Raw genomic sequence first — 17,504 nt, 5'->3', positions numbered from 1 at the left:
GCCTGCCACCGTGGTCAGGCCGAAGCAACCTAAGCAGCGCCGGCCGACGCACGCAGACCGAAAGCCCAGCTACATCATCCGTGAAACTATTATACGTTCCAACAACCGTCTCTAGCCGAAGCAACATCCAATCGCACAGCCAGGCGAAGTGTCCATGTCACACCAGTCTATCGGAAGTTGTTTTTGTCACCCAGCCGTGGTGAGGAGAGGAGGGGCAGCGTTAATTAGGGTGGGGGTTGGGTGGCGTCGGGGAATTTGGGAATGACTTGGTTTTTCTTTTTTCTTTTGTTTTTTTTTATTTAATATTTTTTAGTTTTTTCTTGTTTTTAATTAATTTTTTTTCTAACCAATAACAAATTGACACGTAGCATCATAACCTATTAAAACCGGTTACCAATAAGTTAGGGACCAATAAAAGAGAATGTTATATAAAGGTGGGATTATTAACAAATAATGTAAAGGTGGGATTATTAATAGCAAACTGGCTAAAGGTGGGATTATTAAAATCAATTTTTCCTTTTTTTTAACAGAGAAAGAAAATAAAGTACATTTGACTATTTTTTTGTGTCTTGTGCAATTAACATGGGGTTATTAACAACAAGGGGGTTGCTCATAATTATTTTTCAGAAAATGAACTTGAATTTGAATATTCAATACTCCATATTGTTGTAATTTTACATGCAGTCAATCACAAATGACATTACTTGCTCCAATATATAATATATAATTAGTTAATACTTTGAAAACTGTGACAATAATGTTTTCCAAGTAGTAATATGTTTACTTTTGACTATTTTGAGCTTTCTTATGGCTTGTATACTACAGTAATTTGAATTACAATTTCATGTGAACTAGAACTATTATTAAACTTAATCTTGTACAATATAATCACCGTCCATTTAACTTTAAAATCAAAAGCCTAAAATGAAGGGAGAATGTCCTAAGGATGTTGATTTTTGTTGTTAGGATTTTAGGAAATTGAAGCTCAACAACTTGTCAAAATGATAAAAATAAGAACACTTTATTTATGAAAAATAGAAATTTGATTTTTAGCTTTAGAGTAGTCAACCAATTTTCTCTTTGAGGTAGAGCAATTAGAGGGGAAAAGGGATTATGTTAATCTAAATCTAGCAAGATTTTGTACTTTGGATTTCCAAAAGCAATCTTCAATTAATCATAATGAGTAATGTGAGCCCATGCTTGTTTCCCTTTTCTTTTTATTATTTTTGACCCATCTTTCTTTTTACATGTTTGTGCATTCTTTGCGATTTATACAATCATGTGACTAATTAAGTGTTCTAGATATTTCATTAATCAATCGATCTTTAATTGATTTTTATCCCATTAATTGAGGACTTGCACTTGTATATATATAGAATAACATTTAATGGCACAAATTTGTCTTCGTTCTCCATGATCAATGAATGAGCTAGCTTAATTAATCAATGAGTCATTCGGTGTTATATATTTAAAAATAAAACTCTTACATGTTTTATAATCGTAAATAATGATCACAATACCACATCATTTCAAAATCAACTACTCATATTATCATATATAGGGGTGTACATGAACAGTACTGGACCTGAAAACCGACCTGACCCGGACCTGTTGGGACCGGACCTAACCCGGACCTGTAGATTCAGGTCTGGTCCCGGTCCTTGAAAATCAAGGTTTCCGATCCCGGTCCGGATCAGGTCCAAACCCGGGGTTTTCAGGTCTGGACCTGAAACCCGTTAAAAATGCGTTTTTTTTTTTTAAAAAAAAAATAAATAAAAAAAATTCCCAAATTTCAAAAGAAGTCAGTTTCATTTTTGTTAACACACTAACCCTAACTCACTCCTCACTCACTCTCTCTCTCTCTCTCAGCCGACAAGCACACACGGCAACACCCACTCCCTCCAGACCACCGCCCAGGCGCCCAGACACAAGTCGGAAGTCGCCACCGCCCACCAGACGTCCAGACCAGCAGCAACTACACGCTGTACATCCTGCAACGACGAGTCGACGACTACACCCTGCATCTGCATCTCACTGTAAGTTCTTTTTTTTTTAATTAAATCTAATTATATTTGAATTGGGTATTTTGTATTTCAATTGCTTATGATGATTGTTTGATGTTTGCATGTTTGTAAGTTCTGTTTTTTAGTTAATTTTTTTTCGAATTCATGATTTTTTTTTGAGGTTTTTTTTTTATTTATTTTAAGTAACTGTTTTTGAATTATTTTAGTTCATTTGTTTCGAATGCATGTTGAATTTTGGTATCCTGTAAGTTTTTTTTTTATAAAAAAAATTAAATCTAATTATATTTGAATTGGGTATTTTGTATTTCAATTGCTTATTATGATTGTTTGATGTTTGCAAGTTCTGTTTTTAAGTTCATTTTTTTCGAATTCATGATTTTTTTTTAGGTTTTTTATTTATTTTAAGTAACTGTTTTTTAATTATTTTAGTTCATTTGTTTCGAATGCATGTTGAATTTTGGTTTCTTTCGATTTGTGTGTTTAAAATCTGTTTATTCTGTGAATTTGTTGGGAGTAGATTGATAAATCAGAAAAGATTGATAAATCTGTTTAAAGTAGATTGATAAATCTGTTTAAAATCTGTTTCTTTCGAATTTAGTTCATATTGTAGAATTTGCTGCCTTGCTGGTGTATTGTATATTTGTATGTATTCTATTTATTTTGTGAATTCAATTTGAATTGTAATTGAATTCTATCGTTTTATATGTTTAGGATCAACAAGAACCACAGATTCTTACTCTTGCAATGTAAGTTGTTCTCACATTTTTTTATAAAATGTTATGTGTTTATAATTGTTACTTAAAAATTACTTATATTGTGTATAATTATATTGAAGATTGTGTATAATTATATTGAAGATGGAGAGCTCTCAATCCAAAAGATCTGCTGCTTTTTCTCAAGAAATGTCACAGTCACTTTCTGAAAAGGATATGGAAGAATTGCAATCTACTTTGCCTCCAGATAAGAAGTTAAAAGCGGGGCGGGAATACATATGGAACAGAAAAAGTAAGAGGATATGGAAGAAAATTTGAAAGAGTTACAAGAAATGGAGAAAGGTAGTATTAATTTTATGTACTTGTAATTTTGTTACACCAAATTTATTATTTCATTGTTATCATTCATTAATATATTCTATAATATTTTTTTATTTAGAGGTGCAACATGATGTATCTAACGATGGATACGATGAAGTTGTTTTCGTTGACTCATTAGTGTGAATCACGCAATCAAAGGGAAAGCAACTCGCCAAAATTCAAGTTGTCTTTGGATAATTTATGTATTTCTAGTATTTGAGACTTAGAGACTTTATGTAATTTAATGAATTATTTGTTATATTTGAGACTTATAGATTTTATGTAGTTTTTGTCATTGATATTTTCAGATTTTATGTAAACAGGTCTATAATCAGGTCCAACAGGGTATTTATTTTCTTTAAAAAAAACAAACAAAAAAACACACGAAAAAGGTCTAGACCTGACCCGAACCTGATTGCTCAGGTCTGGACCTGACCCGGACCTGCTGAATCAGGTCCGGTCCCCGGTCCTCAGAATTGGCTGATTCGGGTCCCGTTCCTAACAGGCCCGGTCCGGTTTTGGACCGGTGTACAACCCTAATCATATATGCCATTTTTTATATATAAAAAAAGAGAATATATATGAAATGATTATATTCACGTTGTTCACATTACTCAATCTAAGTGAAGGTAATTTGAGAAATCCAATTATATATTAAAAAATATGTAACTTTTCTGAATAATATAATTCAAGTCAAATCGATTCTATTTCTTTTAATTTTTAATTGTAGTGATTGATTGTGTACTATGCAGAACAAGGGGCATATATTTTTAACTAAAAATAAGTTAATTATGGTGAAATAATGTTAATTTACGAAATTAAACCAATACAAATAGAGTATTATTTTGAATCAATCAAAAGTTGAAATTATTCTAAATCATAAAATTTTCTACAATTTGTTCCTCTTATGTAAACATTACACCCAATTCTAATGTTTCATCTTGTCTCCACTTGCTCAAGAAGTTGACAATATCATGCAAAGTTTTGTAACATGACATTTATGCACGATACTAGATGGAACCTTCATCGCAATATTTAACAATTAAATAAATAAATAAATAAATTAAAGAACAATCTTAAACAAAGAACATGCAAATTGTCAAATTCAAAGGACATAATTTCTTGACATTTTCCTTTAATTTTGTGATAACGAAAGGCGGTGAAAAAGACTTGAAAATCTTAAACAAAGACATACCATCACTTTTTTGCCTCAAATTCGTGGTTATTTCATTTTATCCAATTCCACTGCTACTACACGTAAATGTCTTAAACCCTAATAACGACTAATATTGTACTCCGTATGTCGCACTACAGCTCATTAAGATGTAGACTTATGAGCTACATCTATGTTATTAATAATAATTCAATTACATTGCTTATTTGATTGTTTAATTAAGCTAGATTAATCTTATTAATCGTGATTTTGACGGCAAAATCTTTTCTGTATTATAACGGAGTAGTATAATTGTATCACTAGTATGCAGAGATTAATTTAATTTCATCTTTTGTTTGAGAACTATATATATATATATATATATATATATATATATATATATATATATATATATATATATATATATATATATATATATATATACTCATTTAATTTATTTCTCAATAATAAGCCACATATATTAGCCTTTTATTTTATTTTATTTTATTTTTATCAATGAATTTGCGTTTAGATTTAAATGCATTTTCTAAATAAAATTGTATGTACTATTACATTTTTTTCAAAAATAAAATAACATTATGAGGGAATTGTATTATATTTAATTTTCACCATTTAATAAGAAATACTTACAGTTTTTACTGCTCAGAACTCAAGTTAATCACCGGGAATTGAGACTAGCATGAAATTTTTTATATTTACAAACATATTGAGATCCCTTTAGGCTTAAATTGTAGATGCAACGAACAAAAAACCCCTTATACCTAATGCGGTTATCCATTTTGTCACATTGACTTTGAATTGTGGATACTATGTCAGAGGGTCAACTCAATCAACTTAACATTTAACTAATTTAATTAAGCTTATGGTTAAAATTAAAGCCAATATTCATTTTTATACTTTTCATTTACTCTATATATTAATACAGAGTACTTTATACTATACATTACCATATATATGATTAATATTTAAAAGTAACACATAATTTTGTTAGACAATCGTATTATCATAATATCAGATAATATTTAATTTGTGAGTTACTGTAAATATATGACCTAGTATCAGTTTGTATACCTCTAAGGGTCTGTTCACATTTACTGAACTGATTGAAGCTGAACTGAACTGAACTGATTGGAGCTGAACTGAACTGAACTGAGGTGAAATGAATATTTTATGAGAGAGGGAAACTAGGAGCTGAATTGAGCTGAACTGATTGAAGCCGAACTGAAATGAACTTAATTAAGTAAATGTGAACAGACCCTTAGTCTAATTCACCTAAAATATGGTCTTATGATAGTAAAAGGAACTTATTGAAACATTTGTTTTAAAAGAGTACCTTAGTACGTATATATTGCGAGATAAACTATAAAAGTCAGTTTAAGATTATTATTATTATTATTTTTTTTTTTTTGAAAAACATCACTCCTTAAGTACTTGTATGTTGCATCACAGTATCGGCGGGGAATTAGTAATTAGCACTAGTGATTCGTCAATTAGAAGGCTTGTTATTCCTTTAAGCTACCTAATATTATAGGGAGCCTTAACCTCTAAGAAACATATATACAGTTAATTACGAATATATTAGAAAGAACAACCTTTAATTAATTCATTAATTATGAGTTGATTTTCTCAAGAAGATTACTCGAAATTACAAACATTGATTGGCACTGTTAATTCTTCGTACGATTATACAGAGGTGGACTTTGAATGTACATGTGGCAAATCTTGTAATCTAAAACATGACACATGTCCTATTTATTTGGTGCACATGCACTACAGTTGTTGCATACATTACTCCTACGTACCAGTTTGTTTTGGGTTTGGTATATCAAATACGCTGTAGTAAATTTCGTAATACTTTCTCCCTTTTAAAATACTGGTAGTTGACACTTGATAACTTTATAAAAAGAAAATTTATCATAATGTGAAAATTATATGATAATTATTCTTAAAATTACTACCAATACACTACAGTAATATTTTACTCGACCCAAAGAGAAATTGAGTTTTAGTGTTTTACACTATGAAGCGTTGTTCTTGTTTGATTTGTGAAGTATTTTTATTTGTTAGTTAGATATCAAGGTATGTGTTAATTTACCATATAGCTTTAATTTTCATTTGTATAAAAAGACAAAAATCTAAGAATGAAAGTTTATTCCTTACCATTTTAGGGCATATTCACTTTAGCTTAATTTCAGTTCAGTTCGACTCCATTTAGTTCATTTCAGTTCAGCTCCTAATTTCCTTCTTTCATAAAATGTTCCGTTCAATTCAGTTCAGCTCCAATCAGTTTAATTTAGTTCAGTGCAGTTCAGCTCAGTTCAATAAATGTGAACGGATCCTTAAAATATTCTTTTTTTTAGAAAAATATGCCTAAATAAGCACTACCAAGTACCAATTACTTTAAAATGGGTTTATATTCATCTATCACATGTTGTATGCCTGTATGAATATACAAGTAGTATATTTGTCAACCAAAAAAATTCTTGTAGGCATATTCCCATAATAATATTAAGAACCATATTTAAATTATTTATCATGATAATGGAACCATTTTTTTCAAAGACAGCTCAACAGACGACTCCCCCAACAAGTGAAAAACGCAAATCATGCAAGGTGGTGATGCATGAAAATTGCAACTATGCATATAGTGTTCTTATTAAATGAAAATATTATTACATGAAATCATTTAGAGGGTAATATCGTTACAATGTACTAGTAACACCCTCATGGGATAAAAAAATTATTACGTAGTACTCTATATATATATACTGATAAAATAAATATTTCGTAACAAGAATAATTTAATATCATACTCAACTAATAATAAAGTACATAATTTTTTATTTTCAAACATGTACCCATGCATGTACGAAGTATTTCTCTTACCCTTTCCATTTATTCATTGATTTATAATGTTAGATAAATTGATTTTTTATTTTTATTTTTTTTTGAAGTAACAAGAGATAAATTTATACTTTAACTAACTTTATGATGAAATAATATACACACTTATAGATAGCTTTATATATATTATTATTATCTTTTATTTCTATCTAAATAATTACCATTCTCTTTACTTTTGTTTGCTTCTAGTACGGGGCCTGTTCTAATTTATTGAACTGATGTGAACAGAGCTGAACTAAACTGTTTATGAGAGAAGGAAACGAGCAACTGAACTTAACCAAACTGAGCTGAACTAAATTGTTTAACAGAGAAGGAAATCATAAATTGAATTGAAGTGATTGGAGCTGAACTGAATTGAAATAAAGCTGAAAAGAACATGCCAGTAGTTTGCATTTCCTTCCACCTTTAATTTGGTAAGAACGAGCTACATTAGGTCGAGTTCACACTTAAGGTGACATGCATTGATTTTCTTTCTATTATAGGATATTCCAATTGATCTGAGTACAATAATATTGATGATGAAATATAAAATTGTATAAATTATCATTCAAAATTCCCCAAAATAACATTTGTAAACCCTATCGATCAATTATTACTTATATGTATCTTATGAATTCTGCATCCTTCCCCTCGACATTAGACAAACCACACTTACAAAGTAGCTAAGATCAACGTCCACCTTACATGAGTTACATCCCCTCGATCAACTAACAACGATAATCCAACCTCTACTTATGAATAAAACACAAATAATAAAGACAATTGTACATTTGTACGTAAAAGAAGCAATAACAAGTAACTAATTTTATATCCTTCCCAACGACTTGACGTACCATATAAATTAGGTTGGACCATGCTACATATCTATATTGATAGGAACAACAACTTTTCATATCAAGAAAGATATAATTAAAACCTTCAAATCTTTAAGATTTCAGCACATCAAATTTATATATCCACTCGAAAATAACATTAGTATCAGACTGAAATACACTGATAGCTTTTTTTAAAAAAAAGATTTGAAAAATTAATTAAGGGTGTTGGACTATACTAATTAAAGAAATGAATAAAGTTGATCATAAACATTGAGTTCCTAACCCTTGACAATTCCTAGTACTTGAGAATTTGGATTTAAAATGCTCATTAAGGTGGCTTGACCAAAATTCAACTAAACATCGCATTTGACTAGAAAAGCACACCCGACCCGACCCGACTCGAAACCGATCCAAAAAATATCCGATTTAGATTTGAACTCGCGTGGATATAACAATATAGTATGACTTTACCCGACCTAACCCGATCATATTAGACCCGATACGAGCATCCGGATTAACACCCCTACATTTGACTATGCCAGTTTTAATTAAGTTACTACAAAGTTGTAAAAAGCTTTACTTCCTTTGTTAAGTTTTATAAAAGTTGGTTTGAGTATTAATTTTAATTTGTTCTTTCTTTAAAGTCGAACGAGTAAACAATCTTAAACACAGTTTGTATAATAAAATTAGGGTTAGTTTTATTTGCAATCACCAAACATTATTATTTACTGTATTATACTACGTTTACTTATTGATGACCTGATTACGCTTAAGCATGCTTATATAGTACGGAGTATTATTTATTGTTCCATACGGAGTAGAGCATAGTGTAATACATATTAAGGGCCTATTCTCATTGACTGAACTCAGCTGAACTGAACTGAACTGAACTCAGCTGAATTGAACTGAACTGAACTGAACTGAACTCAGCTGAACTGAACTGAACTGAAATGAATATTTTATAAGAGAAGGAAATTAGGAGCTGAACTAAACTGAACTGAATTGAGCTGAACTGAACTGAACTGAACTGAATTTCAACGTAAGAAAACAGGCCCTAAGACCGTACCAATACAATATTATGTACTCTGATCCGTATTTGTTCATTTTAAGTATTAGTATACAAATAAATTACGAATACCATGTAAACCCCTATAAATATCATTGTATGCATTTTTCAAGACTTTATTAAGCAAATTATTTCATACTGATCATATCTTTCATCTTATTCTTCATTTTTTTTTCAGGATTTGCCCCATATCTATATTCAAGCAACCAAATTAATTAAGAGAGTCAATGCAATCCTGACCTAATAGTTAAATAATAAAAATACATTAAATTTCATACTCGTATCTTGTCCCCCATCTAATTTTAATTAATCGTAGTAAATTAAAGGATATCAAAATCATATCGGATCCACAACCATTTATATATATATTTACATACATTTAGAGATACAATGAGATGAAATATGAATAGAATGACTTTTCGTAAGACACAAGTTATTGATGGCCAGCCAATACATGTAAAATGAAATTTTTTTGAGGCAAATGTAAAATGAAATTTATGTTTTTAATTTAGTGTAATTGGTTGTATATAAGTGAGGGGAAATTATATTTATGAGTAGTATATTAATAGTTATATGTTGTATAGTAAAAATGTTAAATATAATTGTTGGCATGCATGCATGATATATATATATATATATATATATATATATATATATATATATATATATATATATATATATATATATATATATATATATTTTAATAGCAAAAATATTTCATTAATTAAAAGTCATACCACATCTACAATGGAGATTCGATGTTAACAAATACATAAGATATTGAATCAAATAGAATTTTCCTTCATAAAAACTACGAGCGTCGAGTAAATCTTGCACTACGGAGCATCTCCCGCTTATATCGCTGAAAATTACAGCCTTGTTGGAGAGATCCTTTGTAACCGTTAGGTTTTTCCTTCTGATTCATCTGTTCGTATTCGAAAACTTGATAACTTTTTCACCAATGAAATAATTTCACGACAATCCATTAGATCTGCTACCATGGATTCAAAACTAAGAAATTTCTTTCTCGAAAAGAGGAGATAAACCTTGTCTTTTGAAGGAGGTCGAAAAACCCTTGTCTTTCGAAGGAGATCGGAAACTCTTTCTTTCGAGGGAGAAAAGTTCCTCCCAAAAGGAGGAAGCATTATTATAAACCTAAAAAAAACAATAAAGAAATAAGGATTGAGGCTTTCCACCGATTAAAATCGATGGAAGCCCCTTCAAAATTCAACAATGGAGCCTAGGGTTTTGGAGAGAGAAAGTGCATGCATGATATCTCGGGTCATTGTATATTTGTATGTAATATAAGCTTTTTTTTTTTTATTTTTTTATTTTATTTTATTTATACTTAGGTGTCAAAAAATAACCGGTTTGCTGAGAGAGAAAAATGTAACCGGTGATAAATGTTGTTATAAAAAAAATTAAAAATAAGTGACTAACATTATAGTCGGTGTGATAAACTAAGCAAATAAAATTTCATAGATTAAAAGGTAACAACTCCTTTGCTTTTCGAGCAACAACTGTCAATTTGAGCCTTAATTGACACATAATTTAGGTAAGGTAAGGATGTTATAGGTCTGGGCGAGTTTTATTAATGACCCATCTCGCATTTGCCCATTTAGATGGGAATAGGTAGGTTAGATGACTCTTATGATGGTAGAAATCGTATATCTAGCATGGATATTGGGACAAAGGGTATATTTTAGGGTGTATTTGCTCCAATGCGCCCCAGTATCTATCTAGTAATAATATAATATCACTAGATGTCAATTATCTTACTTGATAATATTGAGAATCACTCTATATATCTAAGACATGAGATGTCAAAGTACCTTAAATGTGATTATGATTATACTTTGTGTAATTAAGTGTGTTGAAATCATTCTCTATTTTTTCTAAATACTTAGGCCCGTTCTCATCAGATTATTTTCAGTTCAGTTCATTTTCTAATTTCATTATTCTCTCATAAAATATCCAGTTCAGTTCAGTTTAACTCTAATGAGTTAAGTTTAGTTCAATTCAGCTCAGCTCAGCTCAGTCAATGAGAACAGGCCCTCCCTATAGTTTGTTACATTGACGACATATCTGAATATGTTTAAGTTTGGTCATAAATATATGCAATTTTTATTGGTAAAATGTTGATATTTGAAACCTAGTATATATGTACTGTGTAACAATATAGTAATTACACAATAATTTATTTACATCGAGAAGAAAACATGATCGAACTTATTATAGAGGGTATAAAAACTTCCCCTATATTTTCAAATGTAACATTTTGATCGATATATTTACCAAGACACATATTTGAACACTAATAGCTTTAATTGCAAATTAGTAAAAAAGTATAAAAATTTAAAATATATCTCTTGATTAATCCAACAATATAAACATACAGTACATGTTTTTTTTTTTTAAATTTTTTTTAATTTTATTATTTTTTATTTTAAACGGTAGCATTTTTTTTTCTAAATGTAACAATAAAAGAATTAAGTCAAACTTTAGATTAAAAGCCGAAGGGAGTGATAAAATGTATGCATTTAAAACGGATAAAATATGTGGTGCCGAACATATTAAGTTAGATATCCGAGTAGCCAGTCAAACAAGGATCGCATAATTAATTAGATATTGCAATTTTAAATGTGAAAGGAAATAAAGAGGGACGAACAGTTTAAGTTAGATATTCAAATAGCCAGTCAAACAAGGATCGAATAGTTAATTACTGCTTCGTATTAGATTTTATAATTTTAATTGAAAAGGCAAATAAAGAGACCAATATCCGCATCCAACTCGCCTAAATAAAATCCCTAAATCTAGGTGAAAAGTCTCCTAAAACTCACCTCTAACTCCAAGTACAACATTTGGAATTCATTCAAGAAGATCCAAAAAACCTCACTAGTTTGTTCAAAGTCCAAAATAGAGAGAAAACAAGAGAGAGTGATCTCATCATCTTAAGTGAGACGAGTCGACTCACTCACTCTCTCTCCTCCGCGTTAAAGCCAGCTGGTCTCTCATGTGGATTCCTTGGTGGCGTGCATTGTGGACCTTTTGGGTCCCATTTTTTTCTTTCTCTCTCCTCCAAATTATTATATTTTTTTATTATTTATATTTCCTTTTTTGTTTTTATTTTTACTATTTATTATTCCCACCTTCACTCTGCCTTTCCTCGTGCCCCCATTCCTACACTCACTACTCTCTCTCTCTCTTCTTTCTCCCAAAAAAAAAATAAAAATGTTTTCTTGTATAGTTGATTTTTGATTTTTATAAATTCCACAAAATTACTCACCAAGATTAAATTTTGATGAACACCCAATTCAATTGGGTGTGAGATTCGATCTGGGTTTCAATTTTATTTTTAAAAAAACGAAATTTAATTTTGGATGGCAAAAACAGGGGTAGTTTCAGAGGGAGATACAATTAGGGTAAATGAGTTGAAAAAAGAGCTTAGATTATTAGTTAAAACTATATTAGAAGAAGAAGATCACATTAATAATCTTAATTATAATGATAGTAGTGATGATTATTGTGTTTCAAATTCGAGTAATTCGTCTTCTTCATCTGTTGTTGACGCCATTGATAAAGCAAAAGATGTTCTTTCTGCTTTAAAAGAGGCTAAATTGAAGAAAACGACGTCGTCTTTGCGTTTAGATGATGGGTCTTTCTCTTCTTGTCCTCCTGAGTTTCGTTGTCCTCTCTCTAAACAACTCATGCGAGATCCTGTTATCATCTCTACTGGCCAGGTTATTTTTTAATTCAATTTAATTTGATTTAATTTCAATTTTACTGATTAATTGAGTATATTTACTCATTATTGCATAATTTCGTAATTAAATAAAAGGTAAATTATTATTTTGTTGGTTAATAGTTGTAATGTTTTTATTTTTATTGTTTACCAATTAATCTTGATTGTATTATTGTTTCAATTGTTCTCACATTATTAATTTGATTCTGATTTTTGAAAATTTTGAAATAGTTGTTTTTTGGGTTTTTGCTCAATAAGTGTCATTATCAGTGAAGAAAAAAAAAATTCTGATTCTTGTCAGAAGTAAAATAATGGTTAGCTTTATTTCAATGCTAAGCATCTAATTCTGGCTTTATACAATGAATTGTGCGTTATTGAGTCGTATGAATTCTTCAATTTTGTCATTTTGGAACAGTTTCAACCTTCTTTTTAGGTGGGAGGTGGGTGATTGAGAGAATTTGATTAGTGACACTAATGATTCTTTTTATTTTTGGTTGTCGGCGATGATTAATGCAGTCTAGATTTGATTAATGGTCTTTGATCGACTAAGCTAGTTGACATCGAAGACACTATTATATACGAAGACACTATTTAATGTTTTTCGGGGTCCACTTGAGCGATAAGGGCATTGCAAATTACAAATGGAGATGGGAATTTGAATCTGTGACTTATGGTATACAAATCCTCGGTCATTGTCTTGTCATTAGGCCAATACCTCATTGTTGCGACACTATCACACTAGTGATTAATTATAGGTTGATTATGTGCATCTGGTTATTGAGTATTGAACTATTGACACTAGTGATTAATGATAGGCTTGAGTGTTGGACTAAGTGCATTTGTTTGTTATTGTCACCCCAAAAAAATGCTAATGACTAATGTGTTCTTCATTGAATACCATTTGAAATTATATAGCTACCAAGTAATCTAGCTCGAAAAAAAATACAATATTTCAATTTAGCGTTTGTTTAAAATTCTGATAGGAGAATGTCTAATAACTGGTCCCCTGTAATTCTTGATTTAATTTCACTTTGATTAAAAATAATATTAAGAACCCTGGAAACCCTAGTGCAAGAATCCTTCTAACCTGGTCTCCTGTAATTCTTGCTTTACTTATCCTTTTTGATATAATAATGTAATTAGCTTAATCCACTTTAGTTGATTAACAATTTTGTCGCGATTTGGACTATGTACTTTCTTTGTGACGTAAGAATGATACTGCTTAACTTTAATGTGCTTAATCTTTAAGTATGATGCTGTAGTTTTCTAAGAATCCCTTTTGTTATCAATTATTTGAAGAATTTGGATATTATTGCTTTTTTATGTTGCTAATTGGGTTCTGTTTGATATGTATCAGACTTATGATAGACCGTTTATCCAGAAGTGGCTGAAATTAGGGCATAGGGTATGTCCAATTACGCAACAAGTCCTCTCACACTCGCTCCTAACTCCGAATTTTTTGGTTAGGGAAATGATCAATCAATGGTGTGAGAGCCGGGGGATAGAGAATCCCGAAACTGTTGGGTATGTAAATGAGGAAGGAGCCACTGAGGCTGATCGAGACTATTTTTCTGCTTTGCTTGATAAAATGTCCAAGTCGATTGGGGAGCAAAAGGCAGCAGCCAAAGAACTCCGACTACTTACCAAGCGGATGCCCTCATTTCGGGCACTTTTTGGTGAATCAACTGAGGCTATACCTCGGTTGTTAAAACCCTTAACACAAAGGCGAGGATCCTTTTCATCAGGGAGTAATGAGATGAGTCACCCTGATCTCCAAGAGGACTTGATCACAACTCTATTGAACATATCGATCCATGATAGCAACAAGAAGCTTGTTGCCGAGTCACCTATGGTGATCAAAATACTAGTAGATGCATTACAATGTGGAACACCGGAAACAAGGAGCAATGCAGCAGCTGCCCTCTTCACACTATCTGCCCTTGATTCGAACAAGGTCCTAATCGGGAAATCCGGTGCATTAAAACCTTTGATAGAACTTTTAGACGAAGGACATCCAATGGCAGTGAAGGATGCTGCCTCGGCTATATTCAACCTATGCATTATCAAAGAAAATAAGACAATGGTCGTGCGTGAAGGAGCAGTCCAGGTGATTTTCAAGAAGATCAATAATGGGGTACACATCGACGAGTTATTGGCAATTCTAGCAATGCTATCAACCCATCAGAGGGCCGTGGAGGAGCTGTCTGATCTCGGGGCAGTCCCATGTTTACTAAGCATAATGAGGGAAAGCTCTTGTGCTCGGAACAAGGAGAATTGCATCGCCATCCTCTATACAATATGCGTGAACGATAGGTCTAAATTGAGAGAGTTGCGCGAAGAGGAGCGCGCGTATGGGACATTGTCCCAGCTTGCACAAGATGGGACTTCAAGGGCCAAGAGAAAAGCTAGTGGCATACTTGATAGATTAAGCAGAGCTTTTAACCACACCTACACTCATACTGCTTGATCATTAGACCATAAAACAATACCAAAATCAACAACTGTATGTAAATTTTGAACCTTCACCTAAAATCTTTGTTTTTTTCACCTTTTTTTTTTTTTTTTTTTTTTTTTTTTTTTTTTTTTTTTGTAAATTCTTGGATTTCTTTCTTTTTTGGGTTTTTATTTTTAATCTTAGGTTAAGCAATGAGCTATATAATCTGTGAATAAAATAAAGAAACAAATAAGAGAGTATTATGTCTACAAAAACTAAATATCTCTGACAAGGTAGCACTATTTATGTTTTATGTGGCAGTTTTGGTTTACTCCTTTGTATTTTACCTTTGAAGTAGCTATATATTGAATATTGACAGTTGTCCTTTTGTTCTATCTATAAAAAAGTGTACCTCATTTAAGCATTCTTGAGGGTTTTTGCCAGATTCTTTAAGAAGATACCAAATTGGTTCTTTTGAGCATTTAATTTTATTGCATAAATGAATTTTATTTTAAATTTTGCTTTCTTAATCTAATAATAGAGACAAAGTTTAGTAAGCAATTTTATTTTTTATGTAAGAAAATGATAGAACTGACTACATATTGTATACTCTTATGTACGACTTATAATGTTACATAACATAAACCTTATAAATAAGGTGGTCAGGTGGAGTTAGGGCATGTTCTCTTTAGCTTAATTTCAGTTCTGTTTCTAATCTCCTTCTCTCATAAACAATTCAGTTCAGTTTAGGTTCAATCAGTTTAGTTCAGTTCAGTAAATCAGAATAGACCCTTATTTTGTGTTCCACATAAATTGGATTTGAGTATGTTTTTAGGTTATCTAAGGTTGGACAATCTAAACATCTTTTTGACTTTGAATCGAGTTTCCAATTTGATTCTAATCTTATACATCACTCTAGTTTAGGAAAAGTTTAAATAGAGTTATTGGATTAGGTACAATCTTGCACAAGACACTATATTTCAAGTAGATTTGAATAGGGATTTCGAACTGGTTATAATCTTACATCTTAACTCCATCTTTCAAACAGATTCAAATCGAGTTTTCAGAATGGTTATAAACTTACATGTTACTCCATAATCCGTACATCATCAATTAAAGGATTATTGTTACAATTTGGAGGATACATCATAAATTTTTTGGTGAGTGGCTAGAACTAGAAGTGAGATAGGAAGATAGGAATCAAGAATAATGTGTATGTATTCAATGGACACTAATAGAGCATGTATCAAGTGTTTGTGGTCCACTTAAGCTTAAAGGTGTCAATTCCACATTTCATGTAAGACATAAAAAGAAGTATTTAATGGAACTGTTACCACCAAACTTTATTTTCATTTTTTTTAATTTTTCCTAAGCTTTTGAATACCTCCTTTTGATGATTTTTTTATTTTTCCTAAATAAATAAATTATAGTGTTCTTAAATTATTTGATAATAGGAAAAAGGTGATTCTATTTTTTGTTTCACTCTATAACTGTTTTGACTTTTGGGTATTTTAGAAAACAACTTTGATATTGTGCAGAAATCAGAATATTCTATGGTATAAATGAATACATGACTTCACACCCCACAAATAAATATATACACACCTTTTTTTTTTTAAACAAATATATACACAGCTAGGACCTACCACTCTACTCCATATATACTCTATAGTCTATACTATGATATCAGTTTCATTAATTGCTTCAATTTGTAAAAGGTGGTAAAATCTGATGATATGTGAGTCATTGAGAATTAATAATTGAGAGTGAGGGATACCTTAAGTGGTTAGAACTCCCCTCTCGGTCCTGGGTGATCCTAGGATCGATTCTCATCACCCACCCTATAACACTGATCAAGTAATCCCTATAACACTAACGAAGTAATCTCCCATGATGGCTGACCATACTGTACGTATGGCCAGCCACATATAAGAATATATTATGAGCAAGTCTTACTGAAAAAATCACTTATGTATAAAAACATAGAGAAGGTCATAGAAAAAATTGCCAAAAATGAGCATAGCTCCATAGAAGTCAAATTGTCACTATACTAAAATTGGTAATGATAAGATAAGAAGAAGAGTTATTTTTTGAAGACAAACGGTCCGTGTGTAGTGGTGATAATACAGTAGAGCAATCATTGAAAGAGATGCAAATTAAGTGGTCCTCTTTCTATCTTCAATCTACTTGTATAAGTGTTTTATGTACCACTTGCCTGTTTTTATGTCATTATTATTATTTCTTCAAAAATAACTTACCTGTTTGGTTGTTG

General features: G+C 31.0%; 1 protein-coding gene across 1 annotated transcript; it reads left to right on the top strand.

Annotated features, from left to right (window-relative positions):
• The first annotated feature begins 12,026 nt into the window (after positions 1 to 12,026).
• Positions 12,027 to 15,627, top strand: LOC110715371 (U-box domain-containing protein 9-like). The gene is made up of 2 exons (XM_021893946.1): positions 12,027 to 12,796; positions 14,156 to 15,627. The coding sequence occupies exons 1-2, from the start codon at positions 12,437 to 12,439 to the stop codon at positions 15,263 to 15,265; spliced, it is 1,470 nt and encodes a 489-aa protein (XP_021749638.1). The 5' UTR covers positions 12,027 to 12,436; the 3' UTR covers positions 15,266 to 15,627.
• Positions 15,628 to 17,504: the final 1,877 nt, after the last annotated feature.

This window comes from Chenopodium quinoa, unplaced genomic scaffold (assembly GCF_001683475.1).
Source record: "Chenopodium quinoa cultivar QQ74 unplaced genomic scaffold, ASM168347v1, whole genome shotgun sequence".
Taxonomy (NCBI): Eukaryota; Viridiplantae; Streptophyta; class Magnoliopsida; order Caryophyllales; family Amaranthaceae; genus Chenopodium; species Chenopodium quinoa.
This window is presented reverse-complemented; position numbering and strand designations above follow the sequence as displayed.